Source organism: Anneissia japonica, unplaced genomic scaffold (assembly GCF_011630105.1).
Source record: "Anneissia japonica isolate Jap-2015-1 unplaced genomic scaffold, ASM1163010v1 scaffold287737_len543101_cov190, whole genome shotgun sequence".
Taxonomy (NCBI): domain Eukaryota; kingdom Metazoa; phylum Echinodermata; class Crinoidea; order Comatulida; family Comatulidae; genus Anneissia; species Anneissia japonica.
The window spans coordinates 3,205-22,552 of record NW_022726340.1 but is presented as its reverse complement, the minus strand read 5'-3'; the positions used below and the strand labels follow the sequence as shown (position 1 = coordinate 22,552).

The 19,348-nt window shown below is 32.3% G+C and overlaps 1 protein-coding gene across 2 annotated transcripts; it reads right to left on the bottom strand.

Moving 5' to 3' along the window:
• Positions 1 to 1,157: 1,157 nt before the first annotated feature.
• On the bottom strand, positions 1,158 to 19,123 carry LOC117113098 (ERO1-like protein alpha; the record flags this gene model as incomplete). 2 transcript variants are annotated; one of them, XM_033256329.1, is given in 14 exon segments in its annotated part: positions 1,158 to 3,884; positions 4,682 to 4,800; positions 5,149 to 5,235; positions 6,496 to 6,620; positions 7,899 to 8,087; positions 8,453 to 8,545; positions 9,791 to 9,808; positions 12,310 to 12,365; positions 12,976 to 13,096; positions 13,484 to 13,655; positions 14,398 to 14,487; positions 15,059 to 15,100; positions 16,135 to 16,218; positions 19,004 to 19,123. In XM_033256329.1, coding segments are annotated over 14 exon segments (1,419 nt in total), but the record flags the coding sequence as incomplete, so codon positions are not given.
• Between the last annotated feature and the right edge of the window lie 225 nt (positions 19,124 to 19,348).

Here is a 19,348-nt window from a genome sequence, read left to right as displayed (position 1 = left end):
ATTCGAGGTTTTATGGTATAGGCCTGGTTGTATTGTAAAAATGTTACAGCATGAAGTTTATAAATCTGAGATCTTATAAGTAGTTAGGAAAATTCAATACAAAAACTTAATTTACTCTTAATTGATTGAGATTATTTCTTTTTTATTGATGTAGTGCCCCATTCCGCAAACTTTTTAGCCCCAACCCAAATCCAAATATTTATGACTCAGCCGTGACCCATCCACCTCGGGTCAAGTTTTCTGAAAAATCTCGGCAAAAATAATAAATAACGATATAATCGTTATAATATCGTTAACGTTAATATTATTGTAGTCAGGTTTACCTGCTTTTCCTCACATTATTTAATTTTGTATTTTAATTTAAAAAAAAAAAAGACTAATGTCATTTAATAGTAGAAGGTATGAAAATAGCTAGTTATATTCTAGATTCGAGGATGTACATTTTCATTTTGATTAGGTGCGAGAGATACTGTACTGTTTGTAATTATAACTTATTAATTAAAAATAAAGTAGTAGTAGTTGTATTCTTTCTTTATACTGGGGAACCTGTTCAGCAGGATATCTGTTCTCCCACAGAGCCTGGAGCCTGCATATGTTAAAGAGTCCTGGTAATAAATTAACATAGCATAAATTCAGTTTTTCTGAATTTCACCAGTTAGCGTATCCTTAAAATAAAAATGCCAGTAATGTTTTGTGTATCTTGAACTGTATAAGAAAAACTTAGGAAAATTCAATACAAAAACTTAATTTACTCTTATTTAATTGATTGAGATTATTTCTTTTTTATTGATGTTGAACTGTATAAGAAAAACTTCAGTATTGAAAATAATATAGTGATGATGATACTGTATAATATAACAGCAGCCATAGCAGCAATATCAGCTATAGCACCGACAATGATAATCTCTGAATGCTCATGTGTGTCAGTTGGTTTAATTAAATACAGGTTCCCCTCCAATTAAAGACTACTTTTGGGACCAGGTGTTTCCATGGTCTGTAGCAACTTTGGTCTCTTTAGAATAATAAATATAAAAGACAGTTCATAATTTACAACCACAGAAAAGTGGTCTTTAATTAGAGGGGTCCTAATTAGAGGGAGACCTGTATACATAATGGATGAACAATGAAACACAAAAATAAAAAAAATTCACCACCAATTCAATTTCAAATAAACTATTAATTTAATCAAAAATTTATGAAAAGTTGACATAAACTTTATTCTTATGTTTAATCACAAACCCTATTTTGGGTGTGTTGGTTTGACATGCTCCATTTTTTGCTCATAAGTCTTAGTTTTTAAAAGTAGGAACATTAAAATAACAAGAACAAAGTTCATTAAAATAATATACTGCATAAAATAATACTACTGTACTTAGTTCTTATATAACTATATTCTTTATATTTTTTCTCATTGTCATTCAATGACAAGTGGCTCGGCACATATGGGATAGAAGTGATGCTATATAATCAAAATCTCATGAGGCAGGGGGCAGATCCAGTAAGGTGCTAGGGGCATGTTCCCCCTCACTGTTTTGCCACAAAAATGTTTAAAATTTAAATGCATATCAATGGTATGTGCTACTCACTTATCTATTCTGAAACTGTTGTGGCCCTCTCCCCCATTTAAAAAATTCTGGATCTGCCCATGTGGAGTTGAACTTAAAATCCTCTAGTATTGGATAGTAAGCCACAACAATCCACACCTTCACTCCATTACAGTATATCTATTTCACAATGCCTTATTACTACTGCAGAAATCTCCTGGCACTCCAGCAAGCATTACAAAAATACTATGGAAACTACACAATTCATGTTTACATGTTTTCACTACCTTATTATCAATCATCTCCTTGCAGTAACTACAAGCAGCAAAATAAAACTACATTTGTTAATAAAGCTCATTTAACCTAACCTCCTGGAAGTGGCTTCTCTTAAATTTGGAACTTTTGTCATGTAAGGGGCCTATGGCTTAAAGCTGATCAGACAAATCTAATCAGCTTATATAGCCTCCTCCACAAATCAATTCCAACTCTTTGATGATTTATTATATCTGTATATTATATTATATTATTATATGCATAATGTTATTGAATTGTTGAATTGTGGAAAATAAACATTGAACATTGAACATTTGATGCATAAACAAAAACCAACTATTCCTAGTCATGAGACAATTTTAACTTCACAATTTACATCCTATGTACCAGTACAGGCATAATACACTCTTTGGAAAAAAGCAGGGATCGTCTCCCAGTGCACTGGACAATTAAGCACAAGCAGTGGTGCCGCACTGCAGCTGCCCTGGGCTTTCCAGGAGTCCACCATAAAATTCCTGATTACTAAACTAAGACTAAGTGACTTTACCAGGTACCAATGCCAGTGAATGTGGCAGTAGAAAGTGGGTAAGCATTGAACCCTGTCACTGGCCGATTCTTGTGACCAATAGACTAAAAATATTAATTTGCCAATACAACCAAAGTTTATCGTCATTTCAATTCCTAATACTGCGGTCTAAAAATTGTTAACACCCTAAACCATGGAGGAAATATATTAAGAATTTCCTGCATGCCTAAACTAAAACCATGAAATTCAATTCTCTATTACCAATAGCTTTACTGTGGGATCTTCACCAGAAGCAGTAGATTCTTGGTTTGTTACACATTGTCAGGCATGTTTAACCCCCTGTCAGAACCACCACTAACCACTACTGTGTGTGATATGTAACAAAGTGGCTTGCCCAAGCACTGTGCATTAAGAGCTTTTAAATTCAAATTATCACCCTTTCAATTGAAAGCCCAAATTGTTGTAGCAACATGCTTCTAATGGGCATGGTCAACCATTAAGACACAATTTCATTCAATATATTTCTAAGCTATTGATTACCTAGAATACCTATAGAACAGATTTTAGAAAAATAACGACATATTTCATTAATGCTTGGTTGATTTAAGTACAGATAATACTGGACATGCATAGTAAACAGCAGAAACTTTTTTTAAAAAGTTATTTTTATAGTGATTAAATTAATTAAAAATATTAAATTTAATATTAATTTGATTACTTGTACTGTTGAATTAATCTTGCATAAGCTAGGCTTATGTACGTATTTCAATCTAGATTGCAACATAAACTTATGATTAGCATTAAAATATGTATTAACAATAATTAAACAGATAATTAAACAATAATAACAATATTATTATTTTTTATTTTTACAATAACAGCAAATGATTTGTAAACATTTGCTGTGATCAAACATACTAGTAATATCTTGTTTTGTTTTTTTCAAAAAAATTAAAATGAAAACTAATATTAAATGTAATTATAATAACTATAATAAACTATAATAACTATAATAAATATATTAATATTAGCATACTAAAAGTAGATAATAATATTAACATCAACACTAATAACAATATTAACAACAGCAAAAACATCAGCAGCAAAAGCAGAAACAGTATCAACATAATAATAGTTAAAAAAATATATAATAATTAACTGACCATTTTACAGGCAAATTGATCCAATTTTAAATGTCTTTATGAGACTGGAAAGGAATTATATGAAACCGATGTATAGTATTCCTATACACATTAAGAAAAGAGAACATCAAAATATCTAAATATACATAAATAACAACGCAGGTAGTATACACCCCACCCCCACCCTCCCTTGACTTACAGTTACTTCTTTTCAGATAACGAAAAATTGAAACTTGATATTGGTTTGCATCCATATTACTGGTCCTTTTCAAATGATTGTTGTTGTTAATAAATCATCACCAAGACCCGTTCATGTTGCTTACAGGTATTTTACTTCCAGTCGTAGGCTTGCTTGTTAACTTCTTAAATTCTTCTATTTGGTTTACACTATAGGATAATCTGAAAACAAATTTAAAAAAACCAAAAAAAAAACCATAGATTAATCAAGAGCTACTATGGATAATAATACAGACCCCTCCAACTTTGCCATGGTCCAAAATTAAGAAATGTCTTTTATATTTATTATTCTAATTAGAGACCAAAAGTTGCTAAAGACCCGTGGAAACACCTGGTACAAAAAGTGGTCTTTGATTAGAGGGAGACTAAATTATGGTAGACTTCATGTTAAGGCCTCTATCCGCTTCATTTATTACCCAGATTATTGGATTAAACACCTAGAACACAAACCCAGCCCTCCTGGGGAGTATTCCCTAACATTGCAGCAGCTAACCATCACATTTGACATTGAAAACCTTACCAGGTACCCACTTATACTCCTGGGTTGGAGAGAAGCAATGCAGATAAGGTGCCTTGCCCAAGGACACAATTAAAATGCACAGAGAGGGATTGAAACCCCGACCTTGATGTTGGGAAACCAAACCATTCCCACTGTAATGTTTATAAATTAATCATACAGTGCACCCTCCAATTCGAGACCCCTCTAAATCCGAGACCCCTCTAATTCGAGACCACATTTCCAAAGACCCAAATAACAATCTTCAATATTTTAAACACAAAGCTAGATCTCTAATTAGAGACCAACCCCGAGACCACCCCAAATTTTCAAGTCCCAAAGGTGGTCTCAAATTGGAGGATGAACTGTATTTAATATTATTCATATTTGTTAACATTTCTAATCTATTCCGTGTAATAGGACCAGAATAACAGTGATGAGGTGTGAACTTGTTAATACTTACGCTGCAAACCCGTTGAAGAGGGCTACAATTTCATGTCTTTTCAGCATAAATGAGCTTCCTGGTTTTCCTATTTCTTTCTCTGAGAATAATATCTTCAGAGCTGTGCCAAGTCCTTGAATCTGATAAAGAAAATTGTTTAAAATTTACAATTACATGAAAATATTTGAAATTTGGAAAATGAAGCATAAAACTCTATCTGTGAGAGAATAATTACCAATGGCAAATACACATGGCAATGGGGGTATTCTAATGCATTATGATGTATAGTCATATTTTTTAGTTGGAAAAGAATTCCTGGAATTTTCAGAATTTGAATGGCAAAAACATTAAGCACAAAGATACAGCGCCAATTCACTACGTATGAAATATTTTATGGATATAATGAACTAAAACAATAAATTCCAATAATATCTTTCTTCAAATTAAAATAAAGAAATTTCATTCACAAACCACTAGTGTAATATTACCTGTAATTTTCCCCATAGCCTACACTTGGTACAGTCAACACAGTCCATTATGCGAGATATATTCCAAAAGTGTTTCCTAAATTCCTCCTTTGAAAGCGAAATCATAATACAAAGATAAGATGAATATCTTGTATATTCTATAAGACAGTTTCAGTATAGTAATATCTTATTCAAAAGGAATAATAATAATAATAATAATAATAATAATAACAATAATAATAATAATAATAATAAATCTATTTTTATATAGCACAGAATGCTATAAACCTCTATGCGCTTTACATTAAAAGCAAAAGCCGGAACAAAATTTAAACAGTGAACGAAAATCTTTTGCAATCAAAACAAAAAACAGGTTAATTTTATTTATTTAATTAATTTTTATTTATTTATTTTTTATATATTTTTAAATATCAACCAAGTTTTTATCTGAATTACCTCCTCATTCAATTTTTTAAATTCTTTTTCCACTTTATTTTAGATTTCTTATCAATTCAACTATTTCATTGTTTACATTTTGTTATGTGTTTGGCTTGTCATTTCTTTCCTTTCCTCCCAACAACCCTTGCCTATATTTCCCAATCCCAAGTTCTTTTCAACAAACAAAGCACTGTAATTTTCCTTTGTAACTCAAAGGATAAAGATAATAGTAATAATAATAATAAAAGCACTTTCTTTTCTCTTTTTTATAATTTACTATTATTGATATACAGTATTTATTAAAGCTGTAGAACTGATTTATCGATAATAAACTAAGCAAAATGGATGTAAACTTTAAAATGCAAGCTTTCATCCATTTTATCAACATGACTTCGTCAGGCTATGTGAGCTGACATCCGTTGTTTCAGACACTGTGTGAACAATGCCCTCTTGAGCCAGCTTTTTTTACCTGTCAGAATTGGTCATGTTGATTTCTACGATGAAAGCTTGCTGTGTTTAAATCCATTACAGTGGCCGATCCAGAAATTCAAAATAGAGGAGGCCCGGAGGGACTTTCACAGATGTAGAGTGTAAACCACCTCAGCCCCAACATGGTTGGGGCTGAAGTAAGCAAAACTTATTATTACACCTCCTGACGGCTGGAAATGGCACTCTCAGAAATAAATTTGATTATGATTTTCGTTTTTTTCTATAACTTTGAAAAATTTAGGTGGTGCCTGGGCCGGCTCGGCCTCCCTTTGAATCCGTCACTGCATTGTGCTTGGTTTATTATCGATACAAGAATTCTACAGCTATAATAAACAGACCAGAAGAAACTATTAGAATATTTAAGTAATATTATAATTTCGTTCCACACCCACCCATATTTAATTTAATAATACTATATGTGATTCATAAAAAAAAACTTACTTTAAGATTGTGAGCTTCCTTTCCAGTGAACATTGCACTCTCATTAAAATGGTTTGGGAATTTTTCAGCTAGCATTGCGATTTTTAAAACGACATTTTTAACTTCAACGTCTCTTGCTTCCACACCTATGAAGATTAGAAGATTAAAACTATGTGACAGACTAATTTTATCCCATAATAATAATAATAATAATAATAATAATAATTATATAAGAGATTATCAATGACAGACACAAATATTTTGGTAGTATAAAATGATGATAATGATAATTTTATTTCTTTATTTATTTGCTTATTTATATAGCGCCTTTCTTTTTAGAGATGGGTACACATTTTATTTCATTTTATTCAGGAATTAAAATCACAAATAATTTCTTAAATACAAAACAAAGAGCAAATATATATATATTGAAGACCAACAGACAATAATTCCTAAGGTAAACCTATAAAGTTTCAATATATAATAATATATATATAAAAAAAACATATTTCCATTGGGTTTTAAGTATTGCTGCAGTAGTCAGCATAGGAGCAGACAACCTCACTAATGCCCTGCGAAAATTATCACATTTTCTTGTCACATCGACAAAACAATATTGTATGCCCATATATAGCATTGATGTGCTTATACATGGTCATGATGTGATGTTGTCGTCATGACAATATTCGTTTTTGTCAAATCAAATTTGATAGTCTGTACAGGGTATAAGAACCTATTTATATTCCTCGGCGGAGAGAAGCAATGCTTAAGGACACAAGTACAAATGCACAGTGAGTGATTAAAACTCCAACCTCTGACCAACTGCACCAAACCACTTCTATAATGATAATTTGGACTTCCCTACTTCATGCAGGCTAATCAAATGTAGTCTGATTATAGCTATTCTCATATTTGTGATAATAAACAATTTTTAAAAAGATGAAAATATCATTATTATTATTGTTTGTGACCGGCTCTAGCAAAACCCTCTGTTTGTTGCAATTTCTAATTTCCTGCAAACAGCCAAAACGTTCGAGAATCAGAAATTTGAACATTTCATGTTTTTGCATTTTATAAAAGAAGATACAGGCCTATTGAAGAACATTCCTGCATATATCAATCACTAAGCCTAACTGAAAAGCATATTAAAATTATTTTTAAAAGACAAATCTAAATAATAAACAATTGATTTTGGAATCTTTGGAAGCTGTTTTCTCAAAACCTACATAGCTGATACCCAATGAATTAAAGTATTGATAACTTTGCTAATACTCAACCAATTTCCATCAAATAAACACATGTTATAAAGAAGAATTCATGCAGAATCTAATATTACCAATAACTCACTATTGAATTTTCCTACAAATGTCTGGTTTTGCAGGAGCTGGTCACATTTTTAAACTGTCTTTTTAAGATAAAAATACCTGTATAAAATGTTTCTTGTTTAAAATATGGTGATGCTTTTGCAATGGCCCGTAAAACAACTAGATAGGTAAAATATAAGTTCTTAAGTCTTAATGGGCCTTCTCCTCCAGTTTTCTCTGGTGAAAACCGACGCTGGAATTCCTTCGGATTTGGTCCCCATACATCTTGTTTAAAGGCTCCATCTCCAGCTATAAGGAAACCATATCATAGCAAGTGATAATATATTAATTGCTTTTACAAGAACAATAATCTTCATTAATAAGAGTATATTACATTGATTATATGCCTTTTTTTTTACTTTTCCATTTACAAACAATATTTTATCTCAAACATCAAAGTCTTTCTTTCCCATTTAGTTACAGATTGAATATGTACTGTTCTAAACCCAATTGTATTTATAATTTAAAATCCAACATGTTTTAAAGGGAAAAATGAATTGCTTACAATGCAATATTACAATAATATGAATCTTGTATGTGTGTAACCCAATCTCTCACCACCATGTATTATGTCAACTTATTAAAGAAAAAGAGTAACGCTCAAGTTATATTACCGGCCAATAAGTACTTTGCACACAGGTGAATATTTATGCTGCTGTGAAGGCCTGATATCAGACGGTAGAACACTCGCTTCTCAAGACAAAGACCTGAAACATCAACCATAAATAAAGAGCTTATTAAAATAAAGAACTCAATCTAGTGCCCTGTGGGAAAAGTGTTTGGCCAGGCTACGTACGCAGCGGAATTTCAAATGGAAGGTTAGACAGAGGCATTTTATCGCATTGGACAGGTATAGACACAATTTGCCAATGCAATGAATATTATTGTGAGGTACACATGGGAGGTAGACCTTAAGAATATACATTGTAAGTTCATGCAAAGTGGTGAGTACAGTACACATGGAGAGCCCACATGGTGAGTACATGTGGAGAGTACACATGGAGAGTACACATGGAGACCACGCATGGTGAGTACATGTGGAGAGTACACATGGAGAGTCCATGTGCAGAGTAAACATGGTGAGTACATGTGGAAATTTCACATGAGTACAAGTGGTAAGTACATGTGGACAGTACATGTGGACAGTACATGTGGACAGTACACATTGTGAGTACATGTGGAGAGCACACATGGAGAGTAAACATGGTGAGTACATGTGGACAGTACACATGGAGAGTACATGTAGAGTGTACACATGGTGGGTACATGTGGAGAATACACATTGTGAGTAGTGTTTACATGTGGATAGTACACATTGTGAGTACTGTACATGTGGATAGTACACATGGTTAGTACACGTAGAGAGTAGATATGGTGAGAGCATGTGGGGGTGTACACATTGAGAGTAAACATGGTCGAGCATTAGCTATGCTACAATAACTAAAGTTTCATTCTAATTTTGAAGCCATCAAGAGCTACTATTTATTGTAACTTACAATGCAATCATTCATAAAAAATAACCACCTTCTAGTAAGAATAATATACAGTAGAAACAAATAATAAAAATGTACAAAGATAGTGATCATATTATTAAAATGGTTTCTCCCAAAACAATATATATGTTATTATACAGAGCTGAAATCTCACAAATAATATCGTCAAAAATTTTGGTTTAATTACAAAGCTTCCAAAATACCAAACTATATACTTACTTTAAGCCAGATCAAATAATTATGAAAACAATAATAACAATTATAATAAAATTCTAATTCTACAACACATTACTGAAAAAAAACTTTATTATTGCCACCAAAAAAATAAATGCAAACTCATATCCAAAAAAAAAAAAAAAAAAAAAATTATGCATTTAATAAACACTTCTTAAATTAAATTTAAAAGATATAAAGATACAGCCAAGATGCGACACTCATAAGATCATGCACTTGGGTTACCTGCAAGGTACTTGGGGTCTGGCATAAGAAAAGCGAAAAAAAACATTGATGTTATTCAGAAAAGAAAATACAGTTTAAAGCGGGTTTTGGTAAACATGTACAGTAGTTGGAATTAACAATGAACATGCAGTGACAGGTGTGCTAAGTAATCAAGTAATTATCTTTGAAAAAAGAGTGCCCGTCTCTCTAATGGTGTTTGGATTGGACTGGGCAAGGCTGTAGTTGGGTGGAGGTGGTTTCACCATCACACCTCTCTAGCACAGCAAGTCTGTTTTACCATCCCAGGATATGCTGGTACCCATTTATACTCCTTGGTAGAGGGAGACAATTGTAGATAAAGTGTCTTGCCCAAGGACACAACCTTGCGCCACATAAAAGTTAACCTGACATTGGGTTTAAGTCATTGAGACAATGTTTATAGCAGCCCCAATCCCGAGCCAGCACTGCTGTGGTTTGTGGTTTCATGCATTTTAAACAAACAGGCCAAACAATTGTACTATGCACTGCAATGGAGTGAATAAAAGGCTTTAAATATTTAAAAAAAAACATAAATAATATCTTACGATTCAAAAAAAAAAATATAGTGGGAGTACACCTGTCTATTTTGTTATTGTATTAGACAATTGCATAAACAATTCCATATGGTTTAGCTCACATAAAATTTAGAAAAGGCTTTTATGTTGTACACAAATTGTGGCATCAAATTTTGAGCCTTTAATAAAAGGCAACAGCAATCTATTCTTGTTGATACAAAGCATTTTAAAGCACTCTAAAAAGCGCATTTTGACAGATAATGAGTCGTACCATATTGTAACATGCTGCTTGCAGCTGCACGATATTTAACACTATTAATAATGCCATGTTTTTTATGCTACTGTATATGGGAGGTAATGCTGAGTAGTAGCAGTAGTAATAAGGTTTTGTTTTTATACAGGTTGTTATTTACAGGGTATAAATAAACAGTGAATGGAAAGAAAATTGATGAATAATATTATGTATATTAATCAGCATTTATTTTTTTTTAAATTCAAAAACACAATTTTTCTTCTTACAAAGTAATACAAAAAGGGTGACAAAGTGATAAGTTTATAATGAAATAAAAACATCAACAATTGCTTAAATTGCTATATAACAAAAATATGACTTTTCAAAAAAACAATAATGAGAACATTAGTTTATTTCTAAATATATTCCTTAAATGATAAATCAAACAGCAGCTTTCACATAATTTTTGGTTCGCCCACAATGTATTTATATTCATTTCAACATCACATGCAAACACAGTGACAATGTACAGTATTAGAAATTGCAACAAATGAACAGTAGCTGACAGGTAAGTTAAAAGCAGGTCTTGCAATGACAAATCATAAAGGGGATTGTCATTATAGGTCATTTGAAAGACACATCATGTAACCTCAAGTCATGCAAAAGGGAGCTTTTGATTTGCACGACGACGAAACATAGATTCAGACTAAACTGCATCTTAGAATCCAGGCAACAACAAGAACGTTCTTGCGTGCACAGATGACTTGTTAGTGATGTCAATGCATTCTAGGTCCAACCTACCATCATTAAAAGCTCCCTAAAGACAGGTCTCACAACTGACATGTCATGAAACAACAGGTCAAGTGATGTAATGAAAGATCTTATGATGGCAGATCATGTAAATCACTTAATAATAGGTGCTGATAGGTGCAATGACAGTTCATGCAACAACAGGTCAAGTGACAACAGGTTATGTAATAAGGTCATGTAACAAAAGGTCATGTAATGACAGATCATGTATGACAAGTCATGTAATGACAGGTCATGTTATGACAGATAGAGAGCTTTCAAATTGTGCGACGACGCAACACTATAACCGATTCAATCTCATTCTCTTTACAATGTAGATTTGGCCAATTTGCATCCAGGAATCCATGTGACAAGGAGAGTTTAACATTCTCGCATGCGCAAATGACTTCTTACTGACGTCAATGCGTTCTACGTCCTACCGTGTCGTGCAATAGTAAGCTCCCTGTTTTGTATGACAAATCTTGTATGGCAGGTCATGTAATGACAGATCATGTAAGGGCAGGTCATGTAATGAAAGGTTATGTAATGGCAGGTCATCTTATGACAGGTCATGTAATGACATTAATGATATGTATTAGGGAGCTTTCGATTGCACAACGGTAGGATGTAGAATGTAATGACGTCACTAAAAGTCATGTGTTCATGCGAGAACGTTAAGTTCTCCTGTGTAGATTCTAAGACGCAATTTGGCCAAATCTACCTATGCAGAGAATGTAAGAATTTCGGCAGGATGGTCACGCATGAGTGATTTCATTCTAGCATCCAAAGCTCTCTGACAGGTGTATTTACAGTTTAAGCAACAACAGGTCAATAATCAAATAGGTCATGTAATGAAAGGTCAGGTAAAAACAAATTATGCAACATTTAACATTAACAACAATAATAATATAACAATAAAAAGGTAAAATCAAGCAACATTTATGTTAATTATTATTTGTTCTTACCTCCAAGTGACTTTGAATTGAGGAAGTTTTCATAGCCAGGTGTTTGTGGGTCAGGCCTGTATTGAAAAGATAATCAACGAAATATTAGAAAAGCCAGTAACAACTTCACACATACGATGTAGGGAAACTGGCTGAACAAATTCTTGATATTTCCCTGTCCTGAGCCTCTTGGGCGAAGTTACAAGGCTGGCAAAAATCACTGTCAGCCATGATATTTCAGCAGGTAGCTAAGGATTGTTTACATTGAATGTTGCAAGATGGATTCACAGCAGATCATTCATTGGCATAGGCTGGGGGAAGGCAAGAAATGAAGGGATGAAAATTTATCTGCTCCCCATGACATTAAATTAGTTCCACTAAATTAGTTAAAATACTAAAAATGACCATACATTTTTCATTTAATAATAGGGATTTAGTTCCTTATTCTATATTTTCACACCCAAGCAGTTTTGCATCCAACCCACCCCACTGACAGTGACCTGACTTAAAAAATATTAATTCAACAACCCAAACAAAGATACTCTGGGATTCCTATGGTTCATACCCCGTCAGATTAGTTGGACCCAGTCAAATTTCTGGAGTTATACCAATGTAAACCATGATGCAAATTGGTTACCTACCTTGTGTTCTATGCTATAAAATCTGGGTAAAAAGTGCTTGACTTACTTGAAGCAGTTTTCCTTGTAAATATTGTTCCATATTCGATGAGCTGCCTTGCCTTTGTAGCCTGTGTACCTCTCAGGATTGATGGTCAAATCGTAGAATTCAGCATGCTCAGATGACTCATCTGTTAATCCAAATTAAAAAAAATGATAATCATTAAATCTTTTTAATTGACCCTACCTTGTATTGATTAACAACTGACCAATCAGAATGTGTTACTTTAGGCACAGCCAGAATTTTGCAAATGTCTCACAAACTTGGTTAACTTTTAACCATGTTTCTTGAATGGCTGCCATTTATTTTGGACCTTAGAACAATATCCACAGGGTGGCAGTTAATGGAATTGTCCATTTTCCCTCTCATCAAAACAATCTTACACAATACGCAACATAATTTGCTCCTTGGAGACAGAAGGAACCTTGCAAATGTTTTTCCTTACATAGATAACACATCTAATCTTACTGTAACACTGTTATGCTGCAATCTCTTGTACATGTGTGATATTAATTACCTTCGGGAACACAGAAGTCATGCTTTGCATCGTCGTGAACCTGCCATGATTCGAAAGCTTCCCGGCTCATGTCACTTATACTGTTGTCCAGCGCCCCCAGACGTTCTTCCTCCTCTGTCTCAATGATGCATTCAGACGAGCAAACATTTTTTTCGTTGGCTTCCCTCGAGTACTGTTAATGGGTAATTGAACAGTAAATATGGTTATTTGCTTACATAATTCAGGACTTCTCTGGAATTCTGCCTAGTTCAGGTATAGACTGATTTCAAAGACAAAAACTATTACATCCCAAATAAAAAGGGTATGATCTGTAATAAAATTATGAGATTGAATTAAAATGAATTAATTGAATAGATCAATTTGGTAACAGAGAACAAGTGCTGGTCCTGCGACATTATGGCATACTGCGCAATCAACATAAAAGTATAGAAAAAGGAAATGTTACGGCTTAGTGATTTGGGTGGAAAGGTAATTACAATTGTTAAAGACAGTGATTTTACACTCATTTTAGCATTCTCAGTGTATTTCAGGCATTAGAATTAATACAAGATAATGAATTATTTAAGCTAGCCTAAAAATTGTAGCGTGTCCAACTCAGTATGCAGATCTAAAACTCTAGATAACTTATCTGGAAGCAGATATACATGGCCTAGCATTTATACTTTGTGAAAAATATCAATATATATATATATATATCTTTTGGAGCATTGGCAAACCATTCTGACAATGTTCCATGTTTATTCTTAAACATTAATGAAATAGTTTACTGACCAACATTATTTAACATCAAACAACTTGCAGACAACTAAGCAAACATCTGTAGAATCATTGCACTGTCTATGTTGTTTACTCAAGATTAGGATCACATGATCAATATTGATATTGTAATAAGACAGAACATAATGTTAACTCACTGCACTGCTTGAAGCCCCTAAATTTTCCTTGCATTGACTGTGACATTGAGTATCATCTTTATCACACGCACATTCCTTCTTGGATTCGCTCTACAAAAGTAAATAAAAAACATAAGCAATTTAATAAAAAAAAAAACACTCTTGTTTAAACATGTTGGTTGTTATATAAGTATCCTAACTACAAAAACAATAATAACCATATAAGCAATTTAATAAAAATCACATTTTTCAAACATGTTAGTTACCGTATTTGAACGCACAACACAATAAATTAGGTTTTTTTTTTTTCATTTCAAAAATGCTAGACAAGGTAAATGGAAGCAGCAAAAGTGATCTAATAAATGTTTTTATCATAGGTCCTTAGGGAGCGTCGCCAAATTATTCTACCGCGGTAAGCCTTAATCTACCGCACCGCGGTAGACACAAGGCTGTGTATGCAGAAAATTTGCATATCACATTGCATACAAGTCTACCGCGGTAGATAGAAACTGCCTTAGGGCCAACTGAAGAGTGTAACCTTAGAACCAAGGACATCAACCTATCAACCTAGTTCTTTAGATTAACAGTTAATATTATCTTCTTGTACTTTAATATTATTTCGTTATTAAATTTCAACATGTGATAAACATTTTTGTTGACTTTATAGTAAAAATGTTCTTACATTATTCTGTTTAGCATTCCTTAAACCACAAGGTACATCCTCCTGTAAACAAAAAGATAGAAATGAGAAGTGGAATCAGTAGTTATATGTACCAGCAAAGTAGGCTTATTTTTCTTTGCTTTTATTTTGTAATTATAGCAATTAATATAATAAATATAATAATGATGATATTGATAACAATGGAAACGATGATTACTGCAACAGCTGCCTGTAGGCATTGATGTTATTAATAATGAATTAATGATAATAATAACATTAATAATAAATACTGCAACAAATTACTACCATATTGTACAGTATGAAATTCATAAAGGTGTCTTTTTGAAAAGCTACTGGTGGCCATATGGCTCAAAAATTGTCTCTAATTTATTACAATATTTTTCCACTCCTTTTGTATGGAAAAAGCCATTAGAGTGCTACGTGACTATACTCTGCTGTACAACATGGCTGCCATAGAAACAGTTTCAGTTGATAAGATTACAATACATTACTAATTATTACTTTACATAATGATTATTGATAATAAATATTAATCTAGTCTAGCCAGAAAGTGGCTAAGTAGGTTAAACTGATTTATAAATAAATTATACAGTAAAATAAAATGGAATTGATGACAAGGTGATCGAACATACAACTATAACTGAATTAAAAATTTTAATTTTTAAATTGATGAGACAAGTAAAAATGATGGATCATCTTACAGTAGAAGCTGAATCTATGACAGGCATCTTGTTCAATACAAATAAACAACCAATGACTCTTATCTCTATAACTTTATGTTTGGAACACTACACAGAAGTGCATTAGTATTAGCATATGCATGCAGGAATTAGTGTAATGATACTATGAATATAGTATGCACTACAAGATACGGTAGTGCAGGCCTACATAGCCAATCACTGTGTATGTAATATTGTACAGTACTATACTTCAGCATCATTTTTATCACACAGTTAATATACAGTAGGCCTAGGAACATGTTTAGGAACGGTTACTACAAACTGTGGTGAACCTGCTTTGGATTGGGAATTATCTATTCATACTAGGACCTGAAACCAACACACCATATTACGTACCTCTTTACATGGCGAGACCTTGCACTGCTCTTTTTTGCACTTTGCAGAATCAGACCAAAATGGACATTCTTTAATCAGATTTGCCTGTAAATTGAATAGAATATTTTCAATAGTAATAGTATGTAATTGTAAGGCAAAGTACAGTAGTACCTGGATTTGTATGAAATTGTCTTAGGATGTCATCTACTATTAAAATAATGTATTAAGGTTTGGGGTATGTTTAGACCTGAGAGATACGTTGGGTAGAACCAATACTGGGCATACTTTAATTGGTGACATAACCGATATTACACTACATTAAACTTGCCAGAGTCGAATCCAAAATGGCACTAAAAAATTGTTTGACTTAGATAAAATTAGACTTACAGATCTTTAATTAATGTAAAACACAACAATTTGGCATGTAAAATAAGATAAGTATTTGAGTCCACTTAGGCAAGTTTAACTGTATTTTAGATTAAATGATCATTATCGGCAGGTGATAGGTTCGTAAAACATGGTATAAAAATGTCTACAAGTCTTACTCTTATGATGTCAAAAGTACAGTACTAATATTAAATAATGCACATAGTAGGTTGGTTGTAGTGACAATCCATATTGTGTGATAAACATCAACTTCTCTTCGAATAAGTTCATAGGTTTTTAATGTAGTTATTGGTTGTAGAATTCTTAATTTAAACCAAGTGGTTTTAGATTAAAAATTCTACTGTACAACCAATACATCAATTTCTCATTAGCAAAACCTCATAAATAAATACTAGTGTCAATTACAATGTCAATTTACTCGCCACTACTCAAACAACCATAAAATGAAACCAAAAACACTTCACTCACATTAACTTTTCCATCTCATTATTATAATGATAAGATTATTTCTTAAGTATCAGTTTCACTGGTACTTTACAAACAAACACAGAAAAATTGATCACAAGCCAAATCATGGACCAATGCAAAGAATATAATGATATTAGAGTTTTAATTTGCAAGAAAAAAATGGGGTTATTTTTCACTTATTTATTACTATATGTTATTATTGTAGGCCTGTTTTATATTAATAATTCTAATGGAAATATATATTGAGTATTGAATTTTTGATTGAAACCTAATAATTTACTTAAAAATATATAAAGTTACCAATTCAGACAATAATAAATATTTTTTAATTTTTTTATTAAACCTTAACATATATTTAATTTCTTTATTCAAAATATAAAACTATCATCAGTACCATTTGATTTATTCAGGATACTGTATATTATTTATTTTATTTTATTCATCCTGGCAAAACAATTAACAATATTTAAAAAAATACAAACAAAAAGCAGAAATTCACAAACAAGGAATAATCAGGTGAGCCAGGGAGCAGCAAAAGCAGAACAACTGTCATCTTAGAGATGTGCTGCTCCCAGAAAAAAAAAATATATATATGGATAATAATAATAATAATAATAATAATAATAATAATAATAATAATAATAATAATAATAATGGAATAATAATGATAGACAATATAGAACAATTAAAAATCATTAACATATTTTTTTAACTTGCATTTGAACAAATCAAAATTAAAAGATATAATGAAATAATTTCGAATATCAGGATGGAGGTTACTTATGATCTCACAAATCTAGTTGGAATTAAAAATTTCAAAGAGTCAGTTAAGAGTTAAGAGTTAAGAGTTAGGTTAACAGAAGTGGATGCTTGAATCTTATTGCATCAAGGGTTATTCGGATTCCACATATGGAACTGTGACAATACATACTTTGTCAATACTGTGACAGTTGTTCCTTTGATTTATAGGGTCCTGTAACCAAAGAGACCGATTCTTCTCCTGACTATCCTTGTATTCTCAGGTAGGATGGTCATTTACAAATACCTCTACTAATATTATTATTATTTAAAATGGACTATGAACTATGAACAGTACTGTCATCTTGTTATCTTGTTTTATTTTCTATACCTTTAATAATTACAGTTGTGTTATTATTATTATTATTATTATTATTATTATTATTATTATATAATATTGTTATTATTTTAATAATAGATTTTGTAGATTTTTAACATACAGGTACTATTAAATACTGCACGGTACAAATTCATGCAATTTTGCATGTACAATTTGCTATATCATGCCAGGTTAAATCACTTCCCACTACAAAAAACGAAGAGAAATTGTCATTCAAAAGGGCACATGAGAGAAAGTAGAGTAGGTTTCCCCACTGATTGAGCATTGAGTATGGCAGTGTGACTAACCGTAGATATACTCCATAGAGAGCAGAGAATGTTGGACTTTGTGTTGGTTTGCTAATGTACAGTATGTTATTGTTAGCCTAGGACAAGCGATAATAATATTTACTCTAATACATCTGATCATTATTGGTTTAGAATTGGTGGCATATAAATTTGAAATATCATTAGTACTGTATCTGTACAACTATGCAGTCCCAAAAATCATGTAATTACGATATAAACGGTCACTCCATAGCGTGTATCGCAAGACCTCTGCCTTGTGCCTGAACACCAATGATACACAGGCCATGTGTGATGGGCAAAACTGCAGCATACCCTTAAGAGAATAATGTAATCGGCCTTCGTATTCAGGTGCATTATTTTCTTGACTGCTGGGCCTGAATACACGGGGTGATTCCATTATTTTCTTTTATGCTCGATAGTAAATAATTGAATTTCCGAGACCCTGACCTTGGTGTCAATTATTATGTACCACTCCACTAAATGTTATGATGATCCATGCATTAGTTTTTACGTAATCTTGTTATTAACTAACAGACAGACAGCAGTGAATTCATAACCTCCTTTGCGGATGGAGGTTAACATAGAAAATATTTGTTCAAAAATACTGTACCTTATAATATTTAAAATAGTCAGTAGGTAATATGGTTGGTAATATTGGGTAGATCTTGTAGTTATTGAAAGTGTCTACAGATTGCACCTCGCAGTTACAGTCATCAACCGTTCCAGACAGCTATGGGACAGAGATAATAATAAAATTATAGCGTGATCTATTCACGATAATATCATTATTTATTATAACTTACAGCATTACTGTACTATCAGTATATATCTTTACTGCACCCTTGATCTCTACGTAGAGTTAAGTGTGCAGGCACTGATGTTATTGCAAGAGTGGGTTGTGAAAATCAAATATCCAACATATTTAATAAATGGTCAATTGTTTACAATAAATTTC